Source organism: Natator depressus, chromosome 2 (genome assembly GCF_965152275.1).
Source record: "Natator depressus isolate rNatDep1 chromosome 2, rNatDep2.hap1, whole genome shotgun sequence".
NCBI classification, from domain to species: domain Eukaryota; kingdom Metazoa; phylum Chordata; order Testudines; family Cheloniidae; genus Natator; species Natator depressus.
This window is the reverse complement of record NC_134235.1, coordinates 33,190,266-33,215,725: the sequence shown is the minus strand read 5'-3', so window position 1 is coordinate 33,215,725 and position 25,460 is coordinate 33,190,266. Positions and strand designations below refer to the sequence as shown.

At 43.0% G+C, this 25,460-nt stretch overlaps 1 protein-coding gene across 3 annotated transcripts in view; it reads left to right on the top strand.

Moving 5' to 3' along the window:
• OXR1 (oxidation resistance 1) overlaps positions 1–25,460 on the top strand; it is a 447,309-nt gene that overhangs the window by 377,771 nt on the left and 44,078 nt on the right. For all 3 annotated transcript variants that reach the window (XM_074943952.1, XM_074943951.1, XM_074943955.1), the window contains 2 exons: positions 9,089–9,263; positions 11,436–11,595. In XM_074943952.1, the coding sequence (XP_074800053.1) occupies positions 9,089–9,263; positions 11,436–11,595 (335 nt within the window). The remainder of the gene's footprint in view (positions 1–9,088; positions 9,264–11,435; positions 11,596–25,460) is intronic.

The following is a 25,460-nucleotide window of genomic DNA, read 5'->3' as shown; positions in this document are numbered from 1 at the left end:
GACAGATGCGAGGCTGCATGGGTTGAAGGATACTCGTGCCACCCTTTTGCTCGCTGGGTCTGCATACGCCACAGTCTGCGAGGAAGCAGTTCCGGCTGCCCTTGCCACAAAGGTCTTGGCAACCTTGACAGGGGTCAGCAAGGAGAAGTGATAGACACAAGCTTTAGTCGTCGCTGCCCCTCCTCCTCCTGCTCACCTGTGCATCCAGGTTCAGCAAAGCATCCTGGGGGCCAGAAGCACTCATTTTGAAGGCGCTCTCCGGAGCGACGACCCAGTCAACTCCCCGGATCCACGTTGTTCTTTCTTCAACCGTCTTCGTCCTTGCCGTATGGCCTGGTCGCAGGTCACTTCGGACCGCTGGGTGCTAGAGATAGTATCTCGGGACTATACCCTGCAATTCTCGGCCAGATCAGACCTGATCTCCCATGTGAAAAACCATCCACTCACCACAGCGCACATCTGCCAGCTGTGGTTGGGCCACATGGCTGCATGTACATACATGGTCAGTTGTCTGGCTCCATCTCCGGCCTCTGCAAGCATGGCTGGCATCAGTCTACATCCCCAACAGGCACGACCTAGACCGGGTAGTCAGGGTGCCAGATCACATCTGGTTATCCCTGGATTGGTGGTTGGACCCCAGGTCAGTGCTGGAGGAAGTTCTCTTTGCAGCTCCATCGCTGACCCTGGTCTCTTATGCTTCGGACTTGAGCTGGGGAGCCCATCTAGGCGAGCTCAGCATGCAGGGCCACAGGTTGCAGGACAATCTGGCTCTCCATATCAACGTCAGGGAGCTCAGAGTGGTTCGCCTGTCCTGTCAGCCTTTCTTGCCCCACTTGAAGGGCAAGGTGGTGCAGGTCCTGACGGACAATACTGCTGCAATTTATTAAATCAACATACAGGGTGGAGCCAGGTCGTCGGCCCTTTACACAGAAGTTCTCTGCCTTTGGGACTTGTTGTGTGTGGCATGCTGTTCATCTGGTAGCCACACACCTGCCCAGGACCAGGAGTGTATTAGCGGATCACTTCAGCAGGACCTTCTCATCTTGCCACGAGTGGTCGCTCCATCCGGAGGTGGTCAATACAATCTTCCAGAAGTGGGGGACTCCCCAGGTGGACCTTTTCAAGTCCAGGCAGAACAGGAAATGCCACATGTTCTGTTCGATCCTGGGGATGGGATGGGCCTCCCTGTCAGACGCATATCTCATCCCGTGGTCAGGAACTCTGATGTATGCCTTCCTGCCAGTGCTGCTGTTTCACAGGGTGAAGATCAAACAGGACAGGGCGCAGAGGTTCTCAAACAAATTTTTTTGGTGGCCTCAGAGTGTGGCCACCCACTCTCGCTGGTGGCCATGCTGACAATTTTTTCCTAAAATATTAAATTAACTTTAGAAAAAACAAACAAATATGCACATATACATGTCCAAATCATTGTAATTTATTTATGTAGGGTTTTTTCAGACTCAGTAATAAAAATTGACAGTTATCTCTATTCTTTTTTGGACATAAAGAGAATAGAAACACAAATAAGGTGCTTTGCATGTTCTTGCCTTTTTTGTTTCTTTTTCTTTTGGTTGTGCTTTTTTCCCCCTAAGACTTGCTAGCTGGTAAGTCTTCTGCTGTGAAGTGATATTTGTATCTTTGTTAATATCACTTTTCACAGCAGTCTTACTCAACCCTAGAAAGCCCTGGGACAAATTAAGCCCTGGATGGGGAGGTGGGCAGGGAAGCAGTGGGGCCCAGGGACAATGTTTGGGGCGGATGGGGGTGGTGAGCCTGGAGTCTGAACCAGAGCCTGCCCCAGCTTGGATGGAGCCTGAAGCCCCATGGCCGAAGCCTGCCTCCCCCTCCCCCGGGGAAAGTGGGGAATTCACCAGCTGCCTGCACCTCTGGTGTTTTGTCTCCGGAGGGGGGCAGGGCTCAACTGCTGCTGACAGCCATGGGAGAGGGGCCACTTATTTGCGCCCACCCCCATCACAGCCCAGGAGGCAGTGGCTGCAAGAAAAAGACCTGGTGGTTGCATGCGGCCACAGTGGCTGCATTTGAGGAAACACTGTACCTAATGGCCCGCATGTGGCCTCACCAGCACTGGTTCAGCACGCTGCTGGACCTTTTGGTAGCCGCCTTGCTGCAGCTGCCCCTTTGGCCGGATTTGCTGTCCCAGAACCACGGAAACCTGGCGGTGCTACATTTGGCAGCATGGCTAAACGCGGACAAACCGGAATGCTCGGCCCGGGTTCAGCAGGTCATGCTGGGTAGCAGGAAACCCTCCACCAGAGCAACTTACCTGGCCAAGTGGAAAAGGTTCATGTGCTGGGCCTCGGAATGGCCTATCCAGGCTGAGCAGGCCTCCGCAGGAGATCTTGGATTATCTTCTGCACCTTAAGCTCCAAGGTTTGTCCATGTCCTCAATCAGGGTCCACCTGGCCAATATTTCAGCTTTACCCCTCCATTCCATGGCAATTCAGTCTTCGTTCACAACACGACGGCCTGGTTTTTGAAAGGTCTGGAGCGTCTCTACCTGCACTTCCAGAATCCTGTCCCTCCCGGGGACCTGAATCTTGTGCTGTCGGGACTCCTGGGACATCCCTTCGAGCCTCTGGCTTCCTGATCTCTCCTGCTTCTCTCCTGGAAGGTTTTGTTCCTGGTTGCGATATCGTCAGCCTGCAGGATGTCTGAGATCAGGGCACTTACTTCAGAACCGGCCTATACAGTATTCTACAAGGATACGGTCCAGTTGCGTCTACACCCGGTGTTTCTGCCCAAGGTAGTGTCCCAATTTCGTACCGACCAGGACGCATACTTACTTGTCTTTTTCCCAAAGCCTCATAAATCGGAAGAGCAATGCAGGTTGCATGTCCTGGACGTCGGGAGGGCGCTGGCCTTCTACATTTATGGAATGGCTTTGTCCTGTCAGTTGATGCAGCTCTTTGTTGCAGTAGCAGACAAAATGAAGGGTCGCCCAGTGTCTGCTCAAAGGTTGTCGTCCTGGATCACTGCCTGCATCCGTTACTGTTATGAGCTGGCAAATGTGCCTCCACCAGCAGTCGTGACGGCACACTCGACTACGGCATCATTAGTGGTCTTCCTGGTGCAGGTTCCAATCAAGGATCTCTGTAGGGTGGCTACCTGGTCGTCGTCTGTCCACACATTCGCATCTCATTATACACTTACCTAGCAAGCTTGAGACAATGCTGGCTTTGGTAGAGCAGTAGTGCAAGTTGCACAACCGTGAACTCGGAGCCCACCTCCATGGACACTGCTTGTGAGTCACCTAGAATGGAATCTATATGAGCAAGCACTTGAAGAAAAACGGTTGCCTACGTTTTTGTAACTACTGTTGTTTGAGATGTGTTGCTCATGTCTATTCCATTACATGTCCTCCTGCCCCTTTGTCGGAGTTGCCAGCAAGAAGGAACTGAGAGGGTGTAGGGCCGGCGGTGCCTGATGTACCGACACGTGAACGTAGCACTCAAGGATGCGCCACAGCCGACCTTACAGATACCACTAAGGCAGAAATCTCCGACCGCGCACATGGGCACGCGCACACCTAGAATGAAATGAACACTAGTAACACATCTCAAAGAACAACAGTTACGAAAAGGTAGGTAACAGTTTTTTCTTTGTGGTTTTAGTTGCAAATTACCGCGACAATCTTTGAGTGTAACTCAGATCAAAACTTGCAGTTTGTCAAGAATGTAAAATCTCTGGCATTATTTCTAAATACAAATCTTTCACATTTTGTGGTTTTTGTTATTTTTAATTGTCTGGTCATTTTATGATGCACTAATGGAGAATTAGCACTTTAAACCATGCACTATGTATCGGGTTTAAAAAAAAACTCAGGATAGTACTTATATGAAACATAACTCTGAAAGAATGTTCACGTTCAAGCCAGTCCATATATATCATTAAAAGTACCAATATGTTTAATTACAATATATTCTTGGGCTGGCTGGACTTCATTTTATATCTCAACATCTGGTGTGGTTAGCTGTTTGATCTAGTTACAGAAGTAACTGCCTTTTGAAAGGCCAACCCATATAATTGCTGTATCATTCTGTGGTAATAAGTTTGACTTTAATACCCTAAATTGCTACGGGAAGTGTTATATTACACACTATGTCCCCTAGCTGGGCTTGGCAATTTTGGATTGTATCTTTAGTAAGATCACAGAGAAAAGTTCTCCCAGGGCTCCCATCCCCACATCTTAATGTTGTTACTAATAGTCTATTATTGCATTAGGCACCATTCAGAAACTTTTGAAAGGACATCTCATATTTAATAAAAGGAGGACTTGTGGCACCTTAGAGACTAACAAATTTATTTGTTAGTCTCTAAGGTGCCACAAGTCCTCCTTTTCTTTTTGCGGATACAGACTAACACGGCTGCTACTCTGAAACCTGTCATATTTAACGACATTTTGAATGTACAGTTCAGTTTGCATAAAAATGCTTGCAGAAAAATATATAGACAAAACTTTGTTATAGTTATACCTATTCATAAATGATCTGAAAAAAGAGGTGAACAGAGAAAGTTCTGAAGACTATACTAAATTATTCAAGGTAGTTAAGTAGAAAGCTGACTGCAAAGAGTTACAAAAGGATCTCACAAAACTGGGTGATGGGGGGGAAAAAATGAAATTCAGTGTTGATAAGTGTAAAGTAATGAACACTGGAAAACATAATCCCCAACTAGGCATACAAAATGATGGTGTCTAAATTAGAAAGATCTTGAAGTCATCATGGGTAGGTACCTGAAAACATCTGTTGACTGTGCAGTGGCAGTCAAAAAAGCTAACAGTGTTAGGAATCATTAGGAAGGGGATCGATCGTATGACAGAAAATATCATAATGACTTTATATAAATCCATCGGTATCCCCACACCTTGAATATTGAGTACAGGGCTGGTGGTCTCATCTCAAAAAAGATACTTAGAATTGGAAAAGGTATAGAGAATGGCAATAAAAATGATTAAGGGTATAGAACTGCTTTCATATGAGGAGAGATTATAAAAAAAAAATGGGACTGGTCAACTTAAAAAAAGAGGTGACTAAGGTCAGGTTTAGGATAGAGGTCTATAAAATCATGACGATATTGAGTTGGTGCATAGGGAAGTGTTGTTTTACCCCTTCACATAACACAGGAACTTGGGGTTACCCAATGCAATTAAGAGGCAACAAACTTAAAACAAACATAAGGAAGTACTTCATCACATAAGGCACAGTCAAACTGTGGAACTCATTGCCATGGGATGTTGTGAAGGCCAATAATTATTAAGGGTTCAAAAAAGAATTAGATAAGTTCATGGAGGATAGGTCCTTCAATGGTTTTTAACCAGGGTGGTCAAAGATGCAACCCTGTGTGCCAGGTGTCCCTAAACCTCCAACTGCTAGAAGCTGGGACTGTACAACGGGATGCTAACCTTCATACCATTAGGATGCTTAAGATTGCTATTCAAACGTGCGTACATGATCTGGGAAGCATTTTATAATACAACATTTAATTCATGGGAAATGGAGAAACCACAGAAGGATTTTTAAACTATTTAATTTGTTGTCCAATATTATTTTGATTATATGATTCTCTTTGTTTTTCCATATGTTTGTGTATTACCATAGAGCTCCCCTGATGTTGGAATCAGATAAGATACATGGAATATACATTTCACTCTCAGGGCTAGGTCCACATATTCTCAGTGTGGGTTGTTGCCTCTCTGTAGCTATAGAGGGCAGAGTCAAAGCCAATTGCGTGGCTGACAAGGAACTAGCCACCACTTTCAGAAGTCCCACTCAGTTTTGTTCAGCCTCCTACTTGCACCTACTGTGAGGTGTTTTGTTTTCTTTTTTTTAAGAGGGGGGCAGCAAGCTGAAGAGGTGGTTTGTCTGCCTCCTAGAATTACCAGAGCAGAGGGTTGGGGGGTGTCTGACAGCCAGAATGTTTTTTGAAGGATGGCTGAAAAATGAAGACGGCTGTTCAGCTGCAAGTGGCAGTTACATTGAAGGGGACTGCACTGTGTGGGAAAACCATAAGCAGGACCAACCAAAACAACCACAAATAGAGCAAGGAGCTGCTAGTTGGTCTTTTTCACTCGTGCACCCTACGGCAGCATGGGTCTCATCATTCCTCCTCCTTTGTCTTGTTGAGCAATTTGATCTCCTTCCCCTAGCCCCAGGGGAAGTTAGGAATTTTGCACAGGGGGGAAAGAAGAAATTCCCACTTGGGCTAGAGAGCTCCGGAGTTTGGCAAGAAAAGAGCCTTTACCTCAGAGGTTGTCTTCTTGTGAGCCCCAGAGAGCAGCTGAGTGTCCCCTTACGGTCATTTTATCCACTCTGAAAAGAGCAGGGATAAAGAGATGCCTTTTAGCAGAAGAGGTTCACAGGGCTCACCATGTGATTCAGATTCCCAGTCCCCACCTCCCCCAAGGAGTAAATTTTAAGAAAATGGGTTCAAGAAAATGCCCGAGAAAACTGGCCTATTCTTCTGGGGATAGCAGTTCCTCTGACTCATCACCAAAGAGCACTAGAGCTAAAGGCTCTGCTCACAAGGTATTGATGCAAAAAGGGATTCCAAGGGTATGTCTTCACTACCAACGTTAAAGCGCTGCCACGGCAGTGCTTTAATGTTGCTGTGTAGTCACTCCCATGAGGGGAGTAGCTACCAGTGCTGGGAGCACAGCTCCACGTGTTGGTCCACTGTCTACACGGACACTTTACATCACTGAAACTTGCATCGCTCGGGGTGGGGGTGTTCTTTCACACTTCTGAGCAAGAAATTTTCAGCGCTGTAAAGTGGCAGTGTAGACGAGGCCTAGGTGTTTCTGGGCTGTTTAGCCTTGGGGGTTAGGGCTTTGTAGTAGGATTGCTGGAAACTACTTCTGATACTCAGGTGGCTGGTTGCAGCAGCTTCAGCTTAACTGGTCTGGGAGGGCCTCTCTGGCAGAATGCCTCGGGGCAATTAGAGGAATAGGAATAGAGACATTGACAGAAAAAAGCTCAAAAATGCCTTGGCTAACTGTATGCCCCTGATGCTGCAGGGCAATGTATCCTTTTTGTGGCTGCTCCTCTAAGTGTGGAAGGGGAGACTGGAGCAAGTCTAAGCCCAGAAAGGGGAACTAACAGTCTTCTGCAAGGCAGATTCCAGCACTAGAAACTACCCCTGTCTGCAGTCACGAGAAGTCCGATGAGCAACACCTGGGGAGGAGACTATTAAAATTAAATACCAGTGTTCCTCTCATCCTCATCCTCTCACCCTCTCATCCAGAGATAGATCCTGGATGTGGTTCAACTAGAGTACATCATAGAATGTGTGTTTCTGAATCATCATTTTCTCCCTTCTCCACTATCCTCAAATCCCCAAAAGACGGACGCAGCAGGTAAACAAACCGGCCCGGCAGGGGCTTTCCCCGCACAAGCGGCAGAACAAGTTTGGGAACCACTGCCCTAGTGTTTTTCATTCTTGTTTGTTTGGTTTGTTTTGCTTTGTTTTCCAAACTTGGCTGTGTTCTTTGCTTTTTAAAGGCTTCCTTCTGAATCAGCTTGAAGTGTTGTGGGATTTGGGTATTTAGTCTGTCTCAGAGGCTGTTTATTTTGGTTTGTTCACTATCCCTTTAGCTAAACTTGGCAATTTATACCTAATCACTTGTCCAGTGTTTAGGAACCTAACAGTTCCTTTTAGTTCATTAGAAATACTACAGCAAAATATACAGCTACTTCATCCTGTGTGTTTTATAACTCTAAAATATTTGATAAACATGCTAATTTTAGACATGTAAATAAGTCTTAATTCTGCACTGATAAATGCAGAAATTGGTTTCTTGAAATGAAAAGTAACTAATACACATACATTCAGTACACAAGACTGACATACGTCTAAATATATACATTAATCTTTTCTCCTGTGAATATGTTGTTTCCACTGTATATTCTATGTCACTTTATTGCTATCTGGTCACATTTTGTACATTGGGAAAATGAATTTTTTTTAAAAAAGGGGGTGGGGTGGAAGGGAGAGGATTCCAGTCTCAGACTACAGGTAAAATATGTCTTTTTGATGCATGTGATGGGTGTACCTGGCCCTTCGTGACCTGCTGATGGAGGCCACCCAGTCCTCCTGCACCCCGCCCAGGAAGGAGCAGCAAAGGTTGGTCCTCCAGGCCTGCCTAGAGAGGTCTTGTGAAAACAGCCAATCAGTGCCTAGCAGACACCGATTAAAGGAGCTACAGGGGCTTAGTAGGGCAGTATCTGCCTGAGATCAGAGGGGAGAGGAAGGGTGCTCCTCTCTGGCCAAAGGAGCTCAACTAGCTGCATTTACTGTCCCTGGGAGAGAGGACCTGATAACTTTAACCATAAGGTAATGGCTGAAGGTGAAGGGGCCAGGTGGGAGGAGGCCCAGGGAAGCAGCAGTAACTAATTAAAGGAACCAGCGCATGGCTGTTGTTTATAAGGTCCTTTGGGTTTGAACCAGAGTGGTGAGCAGGCCTGGGTTCCCCCACAGCCACTGGCAAAGGGGTCAAGGTTCCTTTAGAAGCTCAAGCAAAGGGCTGAACTTAAAGGGCCCAGAGACTGGGCTGAAGACCCTGGAGGGCATATAGAGTAGATTCTTAACTATCCCAGAAGGGTTCATTTTTGACACTGACTTGGCTGGAGGGCCAAGCTACTGAAGACCTGCCTAGTGAGGCTAGCAACCTACAGTGAGTGCCAGGGCAGGAAAAAGATTGCAGTACCACACCCCGCTCCTAGGGAGCCCTCATGAGGTGAGTCATTTTCCCCCCTTTCCCCATTACGGTGCATTTTCAAACATAACTGAAATTTCAGTATGTACTGTGGGATTGAGGTGTGAGGGAGAGAGAAGTTAGAAGTAGTCAAATCTGTGTCGTCGTCTTAGGTTTTATTGTTCCATGTGTATAAGTGAGTTTAAATATGCTGAATGGTAGCAAATCTTTATAATGAAATAAAAGTATTTGCAGCTAATACAGGCTGCATTGGATCAATCATCCTAATACGTAGTTGGTTAATTGTATGGTTCAGCTTGTGGAGTAGAACTTGACAGAACTACCTGCTTTCCCCCCCCCCCCCCCGCCTTTTTTCAGTAATAGGTTCTGCTCTTATGAAAGAGAAGAGAAGACATCGATCTCACAAGTTCTTGTGTCTCAGAGTTGGAAAACCTATGAGAAAAACATTTGTGTCACAAGCAAGTGCATTAATGCAGCAGTATGCACAGAGAGATAAGAAACACGAGTACTGGTTTGCTGTTCCACATGAAAGGTAAAGAGGGATTAGGTTGTCAGATTATGATACCTGGGAAAATATTTATCTAATTTACCTTCCTCTACGCTTCTCAAAATCATGTATAAGTAATTATACCTTCCTTGTAATAACATAAGAGGCAAATCTTGCCATTCTTCCACAGCTGTGGAGAGTGTCAGATGCAGAAGAACAACATGGTTCTACTCAAATCGGGTAAGAAATTGGAAAGCTTATGCATGTGGAAATACAACTACGTGCTGGGTGGGCAAGGGGGAAGAGTAGATGGACCATGTGGATCCACTGCTACTTGGAGCTATTGACCATTGCACCTCCATAGTGTGGGGACACAAGATTAGCCAGGTGCAGGAGTTTTGCTAATTGAGGAGAAGGGTTTTAGGTTTATGTGCCTTGTACTAATGCTGGCATGCCCCGTTCTTTCTACTTAACATCTCTTTAATTAACCAAACTGTGCTACTAGCTAACTTTTAAAGACTGCATCCTTGGTAGGCCAAGTGGCTGGCTGTCATGGCATATATCAGCATGGAGAGGAATTCAGAGGGACTCATCTCCATCCTGTTGTGTGAGAGAGAGAAGATCAACAAGCAAGTTAATCATAGAATATCAGGGTTGGAAGGGACCTCAGGAGGTCATCTAGTCCAACCCCCACGGTAACGTAGTGCTTGATGTGTACATGGCACTAGCACCATACAGTGTGGAAGGATGTTAAATGTTGGCGGCTTAAGTAAGCTTCTTGTGGGCAAAGTCAATAACTTTTTCTATTTTAAATACTAGTTTCTTATTAATTGTTGCCAATTAATAATTGGCATTTATTAGCTAGTTTTGAGACACCAGTTATTTTGAACTGACATGGACACTGACACTGCTCCCATGCATAGGCAGGTAGGATTATATGAGGAAGCTTTCATTGTCATGACCTATTCTGCCTTGTTCAAAGTGAGTTCAGTCTCTAGTTCAATCTCTAGTGTTGTCTATTGAACATCTTTTCAAAAGCACTAAAATTCATTTAGAATAAAAGGTTAACTTAACATTTAAGCTGAGCACTGTTTAGTGGCTATTGGTCTCTGGAAACAGAGTTACAAGGAAGATGTAGTTGGAATCTTATAAGAACTTGCTGGTATGCAGCAAGTGTGATTTCTGATAATCTAGTATCAGTTTGGGCGGAGTTTATTTTAAGGAGAATAATTTAAATACACTTCTGATACTCACTTTAATCTCTTTGGGCCTAATCTTGTTCTTTGTGCTGACTTACAGTACATAAACTAGCCTCAAGGGAGGTCTCCAAGGAAGAGGAGAGGGAGGATCCTTGTCCCCATTCCACAACACCATAAAGCCTCAGAGCTGCTATAATCCTCAAGGCTGTTCTGTTCCTGTCCATGGTTGTGAAGGTCATTGAAGTTGTGGTATTGCAAAGCCACTGGTACTGTCCCCCAAACTTCCCTCAGTCAGTGCAAGGGGAACCCTCATAGAACACAGTTCTGTAGCACATGGGGGATAGTAACTTCTTGTGCAGTCTTCTGGGATCATGCCCTACCAAACTGTGGAAACACTTCTGTGTTTCTGTGAGGCCTATAGAAAAGAGAATAGTATTTGCCATTTAGTGAACGACTACTACTAGACAAATCTGTCTGTATTTCAGGATCTTGTTATGTGCACAACTTCTGCTTTCTTTCTTTGTGCCATCTAGTAATGCTAAGTAGAATATGAAAACTCTCAGAAGTGGTTTAGGCTCAAAGTGTAGGTTTTATTTGGGGCAGAATGAGGCAAGAGATATGCAAACCTTTCTATTCATATTTGGTTTAAACCTCCAATGAGTCTGTTTAAGCAGTCCTTTTGTATTATTAGAGGTTGGATATTTCAGTGGCTGGTACTATATAAAAACTCTTAAGCTGAGAGCTCAAACAGTATTATTGTGCTACTGTATAAGAATGGAAAAAGTTAAGGTGACAAATTAAAGCTGGTCTATTTTTTCACTGTCCAAGTTTAGTGAAATACTAAAAGTAAACAATAGCATAATTAACAGATTCTCAACCAGGTTTGTTTCTATGATCTCAGGTAGTGATAAAGCACAAGGAAGTTGTGGTTTTTTTACATGCATGTGCAATCCCTGATAAAGTCAACAACTAATACGTTTTGTTTTAATTTGTGTCATTATTTGATTTTGTTTTTCAGGACAGAACACTTGTATGCCTTCTTTATTCAGTGGAGCCCAGAAACGTATTCAGAGGATACTGGGGAGTCTATTAGAGAGCCTGGGTTTATAGTTGTAAAGAAAAATGAAGAGCCTGAAACTGGTGATTGCACTAATGAAGCTGCTTCTAGGGAGTGGGAGGTAAGAAAAAGCATTGTCAGGGGATCTTTTCTTAATTTTTCAATAATATTAAATGTGTTGAATTATATTTTTGATACAAGGAAAGATGACTTAAATAAGTTGAAAACACATATGAAGCACTTCATATATAATACATTTTGTCAATTCATTAACTAGAATTATTGAGTTGTGTACTTTTTAATTTGTGCCACCCTAACACTTTACTGTAACGTATTGGTTTGGGCAACATTTCACCAATTACGAACCTGCCCTTTCTTCCCCCCCATCCAGCAAGCTGTATTTTGGAATACACAGTAGACGACTCCAAAAAAAAAAAAAAAAAGTTGAAAGAGGCGTAAATAGATCAAAAGTACTACCTTTGTACAAAATCCATCTTTTTGATAAGAAGGCTTACCATTGTTTAAGGAAACTATACTAGAGTAGACTGTTTCAGTATGTATGAGGTGCACATGCATAGAGCCTGCAAGCCTGCGGATATCCACTTTATATCCGCGGCTCTCCGCATCCACGGACCATGTTTGTGGATCGCAGACCAGATGCGGATAAAAATGTTGTATCTGCGCAGAGCTCTACACATGCAGAGCTCTGTGTGTCACTGCACAAATCTCATAATGTAAATATAAGGTGCTGTGAGAAAATAAGTACAGTGTAAGTGTGTATATATACACAGGACCTTTTGTAAATTGTAGGGGGGTTTGTTGGATTAACTGGGAAAACCTCCTTTTTTTTAGATTTAATAACGTGTAGAATGTTGTTGCCTGGATTAATATTTTAATATTAACATGTATTACCGCTGGAATGCATATATGCTTCTTTGTAATAAACGTATTACTCCCATGTGCATCAGCGTACATTGTGTGTCTATGGACACATCTTACATGTGCATACAGTTAACATATTATTTGTGTGTTTTTTAAGTGTGCATATGGAAAAAAAAGTCACTTGTAATTTTCATGTGCAGTCAGTAGTTTGTCCATCTAAAATTGAAGTGTCATAGCAAATTAGTCCGTTTTAATGATGTGTACAAGAGTTCTATAATATACGTTTGCTGCAAATGACAATATTGAAGTACCCATCAGCATCACTTAATTTGAGTCTGTGAGACCATTATAAACTCACTGTCAATCTTGCATCAGGATCTGCTGTATTTATTGTAGTATATTGGAGTGCCAAAAATCCATCTGAATTTTTTTTATAGTGCCCTTTTTCATTCTAAATACCTTAGACACATTTTTAAGAAGTTAGATTCACATTAGGCTTAATGTGGATACCAGTTTTCTTCTCTAAGAACTTTTTATCCCGTTTGTTTTTAAATTTCTGAAATTAAAGATTATAAATTAGAACCCTGAGGTCCATAATTTTATCTGAAGCAAACTGCAAACCACTACTTCTGCAGCATAATAGGTCTTGCCTGTAGGATTCCATTGCTACATTCAGAACTTTAGCCTAGCTTTGTACATGCGTATGCTGTATATCATCAGGCTCTCATTTTCAAACCTGTACCTCTGTTACATGGGTATACTGGTGTCCAAGTATTGTGCTGGTAAAAAATGGCAAGAAAAAAGCCTGTGTGAGTAAAAGACTGAAAGTTCCAAATTGTGCCTTGGAAATTGGGGCCCAGATTGAAAAGTGTTTTAATATACAGTGCTCTAAATGTAATGTTTTTGTCTTGGATTGGATAAAATTTCCAATATACCTCATATTTCCTTTCAAATGAAAAATGTTGCAAGCAAAGAATGTGGATAGGATTAGGAAATGGATGTGGGAAGCTGCTTCTATATCCATCCCAAAGAAATTTTTCCAGCTAACTGTAGTATGAGCTTCTCTCTTTAGGAAGTCTACTGTTTCAGGAAAAAGGTCTAATGGGCAGAAAATGTGATGTACAATATCTGCAGCTACCACTGCTCCTGTGATGGATCAGGAATGCTCTCTCGGATTTGACATCCATTGCTTTGATCCATAGTATTGCACAGTATTAAAACACTCTTTAAGTGAAATAATTCAGCTGTATAATATTAAACACTGCACTAGCTTATAAAAAACTGAGTTACTAGCCTAGCGATGCTTAGTTCTACTCATTTTTACATACGTTAATTTTACAAATAGTTCTAGTATTGAGCATCACTACCAATTCACAATTAAAGGATGGTAGGTGACATTCAAGCAATGTCAGCTCTGTGTAGGATATCTGTGTGTGGATCTGTTTTCTCCTAAGTGTGTGTCTGTGATACACAGGAATCTACTGTTTAGGACTCTCACTGGTTTGGGATTACTTCTGTCTATTGCACCTATCACTCTGGCAAAGCAGTATAGAAAGTTTTTATTCATTCGGGTCTTAAGGCCAATTTCTGTGAAGCCTAGAGGAAATTTAAAATACCAAGGGCATGTCTACACAGCCCTGTAGTTCTAACTAAGGGGAACACCAGTATGCACCAAAGTGCTGCACTGTAACTCCCCCATGTGGCTGTTGCGTGCGGAAACTTAAAGGTCCCGAGTTTGTACTGATGTCCTCTTCAAAGAGGACTACAGCATAGATATGCCCTATGACAATTTTTATATTTCTTAGGTAAGAAATAAAACTCCACTTCCGTGTCATGTTCTGAAACAAATGCATTACCTTAACATCATCTCTCTCCATCCTTCTCAACCCTCACTACTGCCTTGTCATGAGAAGGGATCATCACATTTTAAAATTAGTTTTCAAGTTCATCAGGGCAGGGATATTGTCTTTATCTATATTGTGATGAGCCTAGCATATTTTTGGGAGCTGCAGTAATGCCATAAATCTATTACCCTTAGTAATAAGGAAAGTTTTTGAATTTCAGTGGGGGGTTTTTGTATCAATGTTTATAGGCACACATGCTTGTGATAGTGTTTTATAGATACAAAAGTGTTCCTGCATAGAGATTTTCTCTAAAAAGATGTCTTACATTTGCATCTAAGCATAATCAGACTAGACATGAGTCTAATATTTTCAATCAAGTAGTTGCATGGTTGCCACTGAAAACACCACCTCCCCCAGTGGTTCACAGTGTAAACCTGGGTGTTTTTCAGGTCTGTACCTGTGGAGGCTGAGAGAAATTGAGTTAGCTATGTTCTAAGCAGTGTATGGGTTTATAGACTCTAAATTATAGATTTCTGAGAACCTGCTGAGTTCATGAAATAGGTGTTCATGTGTTTGCACTAGCCTTTGCTACTCCTAGGTGTGATGCTTGTGTGTTGGTCAAAGCCTCTGAGGCAATGAGTATTGGAGACTGAAAGAGTTTACTATAACATGGAGCTGTGAAAACATGGATTATAATGCCATAAAAACAGGAAAAGATCCTCAATCAGTGCCTTCCAGATTTCTTCTGTGCCTGATTGCAAAGGTACTAAGAAGCTTGCAGAGGGTAAATGTTAGCTTGAATTCTACTATAATCTTGAACACTTGGTTGAAGTGAAGTTAAGTAATTGGTTAATTCATTATTTTTGTATAAGATTCTTCAAAATTGTCTAGTAACACTTTCTTTAGGGTGTTTTGTAGGATGCCTTCTTTTTTTCTCTCTCTTGCTGTGGAGGTCAGACATTTCTCTACCATGTATTTATTGCCTTTTTCATAGGAAAAATATATTGTAGGTCACTTAAAGCAGATGATAAGCTGAACTTTGCTTGGTCATAGAATAAAGGTTATGAAGGAAAACGTAGACGCAAAAGTGCTGTCCTTTACCTTTTATTCTTTAGTCTTTAGGCTTTAATCTTGGCCCCCCCACCCTGCTAATGTAGCTACTACTTCTGCAAATATTGTCCCTGTAGGTACTCCACTTCACTTCAAATGCACATGCACCTCTTGAGCCCTAGCTTGCAGATTTTCCACTGAGCAGTGTCCATTCGGCCAGCGCATGTGCTCTATACAACCTTGTGCTGCACTCTTAGGATATATAGGACTGTGCAGACGAACCGCCCTTGGTTCCTTCTTTATCTGAATGTCCAACAAGAACAGTCTGAAGCAGAGGGGGGAAGGAGGGTGGGTAGTGGAGCACCCATAGGGACACGCATCTGGAAAAAACAGTTCTTCAAGTAGTGTCCCTATGGGTGCTCAATTTCAGGTGACTCCTGAGCAGTATCCTCATAGGATATTCCAATCAAGGGCTTGAGAGGCACATGCACACCCTGAAGTGGAGCACCCATAGGTACATACATTTTGAAGAATCACAGTTACTGCTCAAGGTGAGTAACATTGTCTTACATGGAAGGCAGTACTAGCCTTGCCCTGACAACACTTTCTGGGTTTAACTGTTTAGTCAAGAAGTTTCTAGTCTTCTTCTTTACATATTAAGAATCTTTTGTTCATTTCACTTTCAAGTGGTGGTGTTCTTCTACCCTTTTGTAATTCCGTGTCTTTTCCCACTGCACTAATAACTTAAATGTAAGGCTTAGTAGACTGGTGAACTTGTTAGTTTAACTGAGGAGAGAGAATCTTTATTTTACTAGTGTCTTTTCTGCAATTCCTGAATTGTTCCCAGACCAGTTGAGGTCAGAAATCCTACTTGGGTCTAATTTTAATTTTAAATGGTTGTAGGGAAGAGGGTGGGAAACTTGTGAAGGCTTATCCCCACCAAGGCTATGACCTTTCCCCACTTTCTGTTACTATCACTACCTCTGCTGATCTCTTTTTTTCTCAGGCTTGCTCCAAAAGCTTTTGTATGTCTACTTACTGCAGTATTTTAAAATAGGCATATATAAATAGTATACACAGGATTTTGAAATGTGCCTTGGGACAAGGCAATAGTACCGAGAGGAAAATATATTTATTTTAAAATAGTTTGATGTATTTTTTAGATAGATATGTGCACACACCTTTAATATAGGGAAAAAATGTTCTTACAGTCCATCGGAATTCCTTCCATGGAGGAGAGGGTGCATTTTAAGAAATAAACATCAAGATGTCTATATTAAAGTACCCAAAGTGATCCGATCTCCAAAGGATGTAATCAAATAGCAAGTAACCACATGTTTTTGGAAATGTCAAGAATTGGAACTTTTTTGAACCCACAATTACAATGAAATATACTTAACACACAATTTAGTAACTATTAATAAAGAAAAGCTTTATTTCATTCTGGGAAATATGCCAACTGTATTTACCAGTTCTTAAAGAGAGATGTTTATAATTTTGACAATACTAGCTGGGAAGTGAGTGTCTGAACTTTAGTAATCCAGAGCAGCGGGGAAAAAAAACCTGGAATGATGTTTAAGAAGCTTCATTATTGCCATAGTAAAGAATGCATTTTGATTGTGTAGTTTCACCGTATAGGATACGTACCATAAATCATAATCAACTTTTTTTATTTATTTATTTATTTAACTAATTTGATCCTATTTTTTTTTTCAATCTTGAGAAGAATGTCTTATTTTGGTTCCAATTAATTTAATCTCCTAATCTTTGGAGCTTCCTCATGGAAATCCGTGAAACTACTAGCATAATTAAGGGAAGCAGGACTCAGTCCATTATATTCTTTTGACTAGCTGAGTTGTCCTTGCAATTTATTTGAGGTAGCTTTCTCTGTGCAAATACCATGTCTGGTTTTATTCAGGTTGTGATCACTTTTTTTTTTAACTCCTCTGTTCTAAAGACATTCTATAAAGTGTACATTAAAAAATGGATGGCAATATGGCATTACCAAGTTTCATATGTTGCAGATGCTAGACACTGTTTACTGTATGCTGCACTAATAGAAGTACAGTATTGGAACGGTCATGCTGGATTACGCCCATCGTCTACCTAGTACAGTATCCTGTTTCTTGTGGCTGGCACCAGATGCTTCAGAAAAAAGTGCAAGAAATCTCACATTAGGCAGATCTGGGGTAATCTGCCTCCCAGGAATGTCTCCACTGTCATTTCTAATAGTTTCAAACATGAGCTTTTATCTCCCTTCCAATAACTTATTTGGCATTACCTGTTATAACACTGGCATTTGAAAGAAATTAAACTGCTTGTGTTGACTGCTGCACGAACAGTTAAGCAGCAATCAATCTGCAATATATTTCTGAACATTGAAGAAACTGCCATTTTAAAATGTATATGTAAAAAACAATGCGTACAGTTAGTCTGGAGCAGAAAACACAACAATTGTAAACATCTATAATTACATAAACGGTGAAGAAGATGGATACAGAACTCTACTGCAAAGGAAAAGTCTTTATGTTGAAGTTAAAAACAAAAAGAAAGGAGGGGGGGGGTGGGAATTATGGCAGCCATATTGTAGAACAGACATGGGTAATGTCATAGGAATAAAGATAATGTACTGTTTTATAACTTGATTGTTGATTGATTTGGTAGAATAATGTTCTGCCACCTGGTATTGATCTAGTTTGCAAGCTTAATTAACATGAAAGACTGACCTCTGCAGGTGGCCGGCTGAAATCCTAAAGCATGAGCATAAGACGTAAACTAGAAGAGTGCCCCAAGGCTGCTGAGCCCTACCCACTGCCATCACAAGCACCCCATGATACAATCGCACTCATAAGTTTGTCTAGCTCTGTAATAAAACTAAGTTGTTTGCCCCCGCCCACACAGCTCCTGTTGGGAGGCTGTTCCAGGACCTCTGTTCCACAAGGGGGTATTACAGTGTGTATTGTCAGAGAAGCACCAGCCAGCAAGTAAGAACATGGAGTTGGACAGTTCATGTCCAAATCCATATTATAATGCATATCTAAAGGCCCAATATGAAATGCAGATCAATAAGTATGTTGATTGGAAAGATGATGGATTTGAATTTCACTGGCTTGTTTGTGTTTGAAGTCTGAAGCTCCCATCTGTTTGCCCATTTTTACTAGTTGCCTTGTGTAGTTCTCAAACTACCTGCTACATATCAGGATTATAGAACAGAAGATTTAATTAACTATATTTTAGGGGGAAATTTTTTCAAAGGCACAATTAGAAAAATCTCCCCCTAAATCGGTATATGGTATGTCCTCGCTCTAGATTTTTATTGTATGAAGGAAGCTTCCATGCATACAAGTATATGTCCTTATCACTGACTGACTAGGTCAAAGGTTTTTGTGCTATCTCAGCATCTTTCATATAGATTTCTCTAGTGTTGCTAATGAGGTTGGCTATGCTAATGAAATGTAACTGAGGTGTCTGTTCATCACTTTCTAACTATGATTTGATCAAGGCCACCCCATTATGAAGAGAGGAGAGACTTGATACAGTGATGTCTTTAATTAAAAGCACATGGTGCCATGTCTGCTCTCAAATGTTGCCAGAGTATGCCACAATTAAACAGTTCAGTGATCAGAAGTCTTTGTGCTACTGGCACAATCTTTGTGTTCAGTCTAGATACAGAAGGTCACAGACTTTACAATATGTGAGATTGTTGTAAAGATGAAGTCAAACGTCTAGAGAAGGACTTTAAGTAGCAGAGTTGTTATTAGATAAGGCAAAACATTTTGCTTTTTGAACTACTGCACACAGTCCTTTCTAAATAGTATGGAGGAAAAAAATTCAGCAATCCTGTGGCTTTCTTTCACTAAAGCAAGAATCTGTCTTATTGCAAAGCAAACAAATGCTGAGGGAAAATATGAGGTTCAGCATTTCATGAGAAATATCTCCTGCAATGCATGTTCAGGAAACAGTCTGTGGGAGATGGTGCTTCTCCATTGGAGCCATGCTCTTTGGAAACTGATGTGCTGATGGAGTGTTGTGTGTGTGGACAGTTCTGTGACACCAATATATCCAAAATCCATGAATTTGGAGGGCTAGTGTTATTGACACAATCTGTCCTCATAAAGAATCTGAGGATAAGTTTTTAGAGCTTTCTTTCACTGGAGGGTGTTATATGGCTCATCGTGTAATAACTTTTGATATTTGCTTAATGGCAACTACTGTGAATCATCTCATTCATTAATAGTTTTTGAAGCACAGCTATAGAATGCTGTGGAGACTTCTAGGATTTAGAACTGAGGATTTGATATAATGACCTAGTCCTGTAATGGGTCCAAGTACTTTATTATTTGTATTATCATAGCACTTAAGAGCCCCAGTCATTGACCAGGACCCTACTCTGCTAGTTGCTATGTGCCCCAATCTTGTGACTTGTTACATATGGGTATATTGCTGCACTTACACTGAGCCCCATTAAAGCCAGTGAGGCTTTATGCAGGTGCAGCAGTTAACCCAAGCAGAATAATTGGCAGAATAGAGACTTTAAATTAGTATTAAAAGTAAAATTAACTTTAAGTAGACAACCTTTTTAAACTTTTAATATTTAAAAAGCAAATCTAAATCACTCAGGTATTGGAGAGCTATCAGATTGATTTTTCTTTTTTGTTACAAATACCTTTACATTTACGAAAAATGACTCTTGGAGTTTCTACATATCTGAAATTTGCATCCCAAACAAGGAAAAAACTTACAGCGAAAGACTCCAGACTCAGCTTTTTGAGGTGGTTATTCATCCGTCTATTAGGAGTAAGCAGAGAGCCTATAGAGAATGGAAAATGATTGATCAGCAATGAAATTTAAATCTTGGAAGTTATGAAATATGGGAATAAAGTGAGAATACTAAATGTCAAGCTAAATTAGCTCCTGACAAGGAAATTAACTAAAAAACCTCTTATTTTAGATAGAGAATAAGAGAGGATGAGGTTGGGCTGCTATGCAGCGTGGACAGGAAGGAGATTAAAGATAGTCTAGGTATTGCCCAAAAGCTGTATGAATACTTTGCCTCTGTTTTCAATAAGGATGATAATATGGAACATGGGCATGAAGGCAGGGCAGCTGATGGAAATAGAAATGGAAATGACCACATCTGAGATGGAATTAAAACTTAGATTTTAATGTGCTCAAACTGGAGTACCAGATCATTTCTGTCCCAGAATACTGAAAGAATACTGGCGCATGAGATTGCTAGTCTAGCAGGGAGGATTTTTAATAAATCTATCTAAGGGTAGTACCATATGAGTAGAGAATGGCTAATGTCATGCATATATTTAAGAAAGGGTGGAAAAAGTGATCCAGGTAATTATGGACCTGTTAGTCTGGCCTCAGTAGTATGCGAAGCTTTGGAACAAATTGTGAAGGAAAGAATAATTAAATTAATAGAAGTACACAGTAATGGGGATGTAATGTAACATGGGTTTGCCAAAGGTAGAACATGCCAAATTAACCTCAGTTCTATCATCAAAGGAGGAAATGATCTTTTTTTAGATAAGGGAAATTAAGTATGTCTAATACTTTGTCAAATAAGCTACTGAAGTCTCCGTACCATATTGAAAATTATTAGTTAAATTAGAAGATGGTGATTGATAGAAGAATTGTAAGGTGGATAAGAAACTGGCTGAAGAGGAGAAGGCAACCGGTTGTGCTGAAAGGTGAACTATTGGACTGGAGGGATCTTATTCTGTATTTTTATTAATGATCTTGGCACAAAGTAGGAGCGTGCTAATGAAATTTGCTGATAATATGAAGTTTGGAGGCATCATCAATACAGAGGAGGATTAGAATATTATACAGGAAGATCTGGATGACCTTGAAGACTGGGGTGACAGAAATGGGATGAAATTCAGTAATACACAGTTCCAGGTCATGCGTTTAGGGTCTAATAATTTCTGCTACAAGCTGGGGGCTCATCAGTTAGAAGCAACCGCGGAGGAGAGAAACCTAGGTGTGTGCGTCGATCACAGAATGACCATGAGCCACCAATGTGATATGGCTGTGGAAAAAAAAAAAAGTGGGATCCTAGGACATATTAGTGGAGACATTTCCAGTCAAGATAGAGAAGTATTAATGCCAATTTACAAGGTACTGGTACATCCTCATCTGGAATACTTGTGTACTGTCCTGGTCATCAGTGTTCAAGAAAGATGAATTCAAACTAGAACAGGTGCAGTGAAGATCTGTTATGATGATCAGGAGAATGGCTGGCCTATCTTATGAAAGGAGACTAGACGAGCTTGGCTTGTTTAGCCCAGCAAAAAGAAGGCTGAGAGGGGATACGATTGCTCTCTATAAATACATTGGGGGGGAATGGGGTAAATACCAGGAAGGATGTAGCGCTATTTAAGCTAAATGACTACATAGGCACAAGAACAAATGATGTAAACTGGCCACAAACAAGGGGGTTGGGCTGGAAATTGGAAGATGGTTTCTAACCGTCAGAAGAGGAAGGCTCTGGAACAGTCTCCCAATCTGAGTTGTGGGGGCAAACAACTTAATTACTTTTAAGAGAGAACTAGACAAAGATGAGAGTGATTGTGTGACGGGTTTGCTTGTGATAGTTGGGAACAGGGCTCAGCAGCCCTGGGGCTCATTTCCATTTTATGTTTTATGTACTTAAAGTTCATGTTTCAGGACTTGGGGGGGAGGGGGTCAGGAATGGATTTCTCTCCTGCTATGCATTTGGAGGGGTGGGAGATCAGGAGAGTTGTCGTCATCTTCTGAAGAATCAGCGACCACCACGATTGGAAATGGAACACTGGGCAGGGTGGCCAGGGTTCTGAGGTGTCACTGAGCAGCCTCTCTCTGAGGTGCTTGGCTGGCTGGTTCTTGCACACATGCTCAGGATCTAACTGATTGCTCAGGATCTAACTGTGGGTTTGGAAAGGAATTTTGCCCAAGGTTAGACAGGCAGTAACCTTAGGGGGTTATCACCTTCCTCTGCAGTATGTGGGAACAGGTCACTTGCCGGGATTGTCAGGGTATATCTTACTTAATCATTTCCCTGCCATCGCGGGGTCTCGGGCACTGGTGCACCTCATTCCTATTCTCTCCCAGTGGCTTGTAATAGTCTAATCTCCTGTGGGCTGTAATGCTTTGGTCTAATTTCAGTTGTTGGATTTAGTGTGCAGGTGCTAGGTGGTATTGGTGGTATGTGACTTACAAGATGTCAGACTAAATGACTTCCTGGCTTAAACTCAGTTTCTTTTTTCCTTTTTTTTCTTTATTAAAAAGAGTCAATTAGTAGAACCTCAAAGATACGAACACCAGAGTTTTATTTGTTCAATAGCTTCATTAATGATCTGGAGGACGGCGTGGATTGCGCCCTCAGCAAGTTCGCAGATGACACTAAACTGGGAGAAGTGGTAAATATGCTGGAGGGTAGGGATAGGATACAGAGGGACCTAGACAAATTAAAGGATTGGACCAAAATAAATCTGATGAGGTTCATCAAGGACAAGTGCAGAGTCCTGCACTTAGGACGGAAGAATCCTGTACACTGCTACAGACTAGGGACCGAGGTGGCTAGGCAGCAGTTCTGCAGAAAAGAACCTAGAGGTTACAGTGGATGAGAAGCTGGATATGAATCAACAGTGTTCCCTTGTTGCCAAGATGGCTAATGGCATTTTGGGCTGTATAAATAGGAGCATTGCCAGCAGATCAAGGGACGTGATCATTCCCCTATATTCGGCATTGTGAGGCCTCATCTGGAGTACTGTGTCAAGTTTTGGGCCGCACACTACAAGAAGGATGTGGAAAAACTGGAAAGTGTCCAGCGGAGGGCAACAGAAACGATTAGGGGGCTGGAACACATGATTTATGAGGAGAAGCTGAGGGAACTGGGATTATTTAGTCTGCAGAAGAGAAGAATGAGGGGGATTTGATAGCTGCTTTCAACTACCTGAGAGGGGGTTCCAAAGAGGATGGATCTGTTCTCAGTGGTAGCAGATGACAGAACAAGTTGCAGTGGGGGAGGTTTAGGTTGGATATTAGGAAAAACCTTTTCACTAAGAGGATGGTGAAGCACTGGAATGGGTTACCTAGGGAGGTGACGGAATCTCCTTCCTTCGAAGTTTTTAAGGTCAGGCTTGACAAAGCCCTGGCAGGGATGATTTAGTTGGGGATTGGTCCTGCTTTGAGCAGGGGGTTGGACTAGATGACCTCCTGAGGTCCCTTCCAACCCTGATATTCTATGGACTGACCGGTCAACCGGACACCATGAGGAACTCGAAGTAACCAATCAGGCATCAGCAGAGACCCCCCCCCCCAAAAAAAATCAGTAAGTTCTGTACTGTGCCTGTATTGCATCTTAAAAGTAGGCACATCTGGGCTACCTGTCCCCACCCCCAGTCTCTACTCACCACAGCATGGGGCAGCCACTTATAGGTAGGAGGTGGTGAATGTTGTTTTCCCCTCTCCCTCATCTCTGGCTGGGAGTGAGACCCCTTGCAAGCTCCGAGCCCCGGAAAGAAACTTCCCAAGCTGCTACTGAAACCTCGCTGTAGTATTTGCTGCTGGAGCCCAAACTCCTGCCTGCATGCATGCTATGCTCTGGAGGAACAGCTCAGTTTTAAAGGGCCACAGCCTGCACTGTGCACCCACTGATATTGCGGTGCCCTAGGGTGCCTCACTCATCAACCTTGCAGGCAGGGGGGGTAGAAGGTTTTTCCCCTAATGGTACCTGTCACACCTTCATGGCACCGCATATAGGTCCTTGCTGACCTGCTGCCTCCTCAGTTCCTTCTTACCATCAGTGGCGCTGGTTGGAGCTGTCTCTCTCTCTCTCTCTTGCTTCGGCAAGCGTTTCCCCTAGTGATTTCTGTATCTTCAGCCTGCAAATGGTTATAGTTAGCTGGTTATATTGGGGGGTTCCCTGCCACCCTAGTTCGTTCCCTTTTTTGCGCTTGGGGCATGCTTCGACCCCAAGGGTTTAAACCATGCAGGACCTGCCACAAGCCCATGCCAAAAGGGCAGTCCCCACGACTCCTGCCTAAAATGCTTGCAAGAAGTACATCAAACAGATTGTTGCAGGAACTGCAAAAAGTATTGCCCTAGAACTAAAAAGGAAAGGGACTTCAGGCTCAAGCACCTCCTCATGGAGTCAGCCCTCTGTCCCCAACTGGCTACGGGCCAGCAGGACACGGCACCAGCACCTGTGTGTGGAGCCCACTGGCCTCCATTAGAGAAGCTACCGCACCGAGGAAGGACCCTTTGCACAGAGACCCTTGGCACCATCACTCTCCGGCGCTGAAGACCATGGCCGCAGCACGGCTTTCGCTCACCAGTGTCTTACAGGAGGCACAAGAAGAACAATAGAGGGTGCTTGTCCATGGTGAGAGCAGCCAGAACTGACTACTAGTGGTGTGCATCCCATGCAGGGGCATCTAGCTCCTGTCTTGCAGGAAACAGTGCCGTTGACTTCAGGCCCTCAGAGGGATACGTCGAGGCCAGCGCCAGTGGAGTCTTCCTTTAGAGAGTGCCAAGCGGAGGAGATGAAGTTCTCTTCCACTCCGGACACATTTGAGGCGGCCAGGAATCTGATTGCTATGATGGCACCGCACTCCCCCGCCAAGCAAGATAGACCTCTGCACTGCAAAGCGCAGCGGCATCTAGAGGCAAACCTGCAAGGATGCAGCACCGCTCACTGACTCTGTGGCACCGCCATGGTCTCCTCATTTGGCGTCTGTCATCAGACTCAGAGGCAGAGTCCTATTACTCAAGGCGCAGCCAGCACCAGTTGGAATGGGGCCGCTATAGACAGGAGGCAGGCCAAGCTCCCCCTATGTTGCTGTGGTCAGTGCAGTGGCAGAGGCCCATGCAATGGCCATTCTGGGCCCCAGGGGCATACCATCAGTCCCAGGGTACCTATTCCAAGGGCTCACAGTAGTTTCGGAAGGCCATACCCCTCCACCACCCCTGGACCGTCTCCCACCACGAAGCACCAGGACGGCGTTAGACCCCAGCAGAAAGCCCCGTTCGGATATTGGCACCGTGGCCGCCACCCCAGCACCGAACAGCAAGGCATTGGGCAGGGTGATAGCAGGGATCCAGAGGGTCAGGTGGGAGTGATACCACCTAGGATATAGTCCTCTCCTGATGAGGCAGTGGTGGGGTCGTCTTCTGCGCCACCCCCTATTGACAATAGAGCCCACCAGGATGGCGCTTG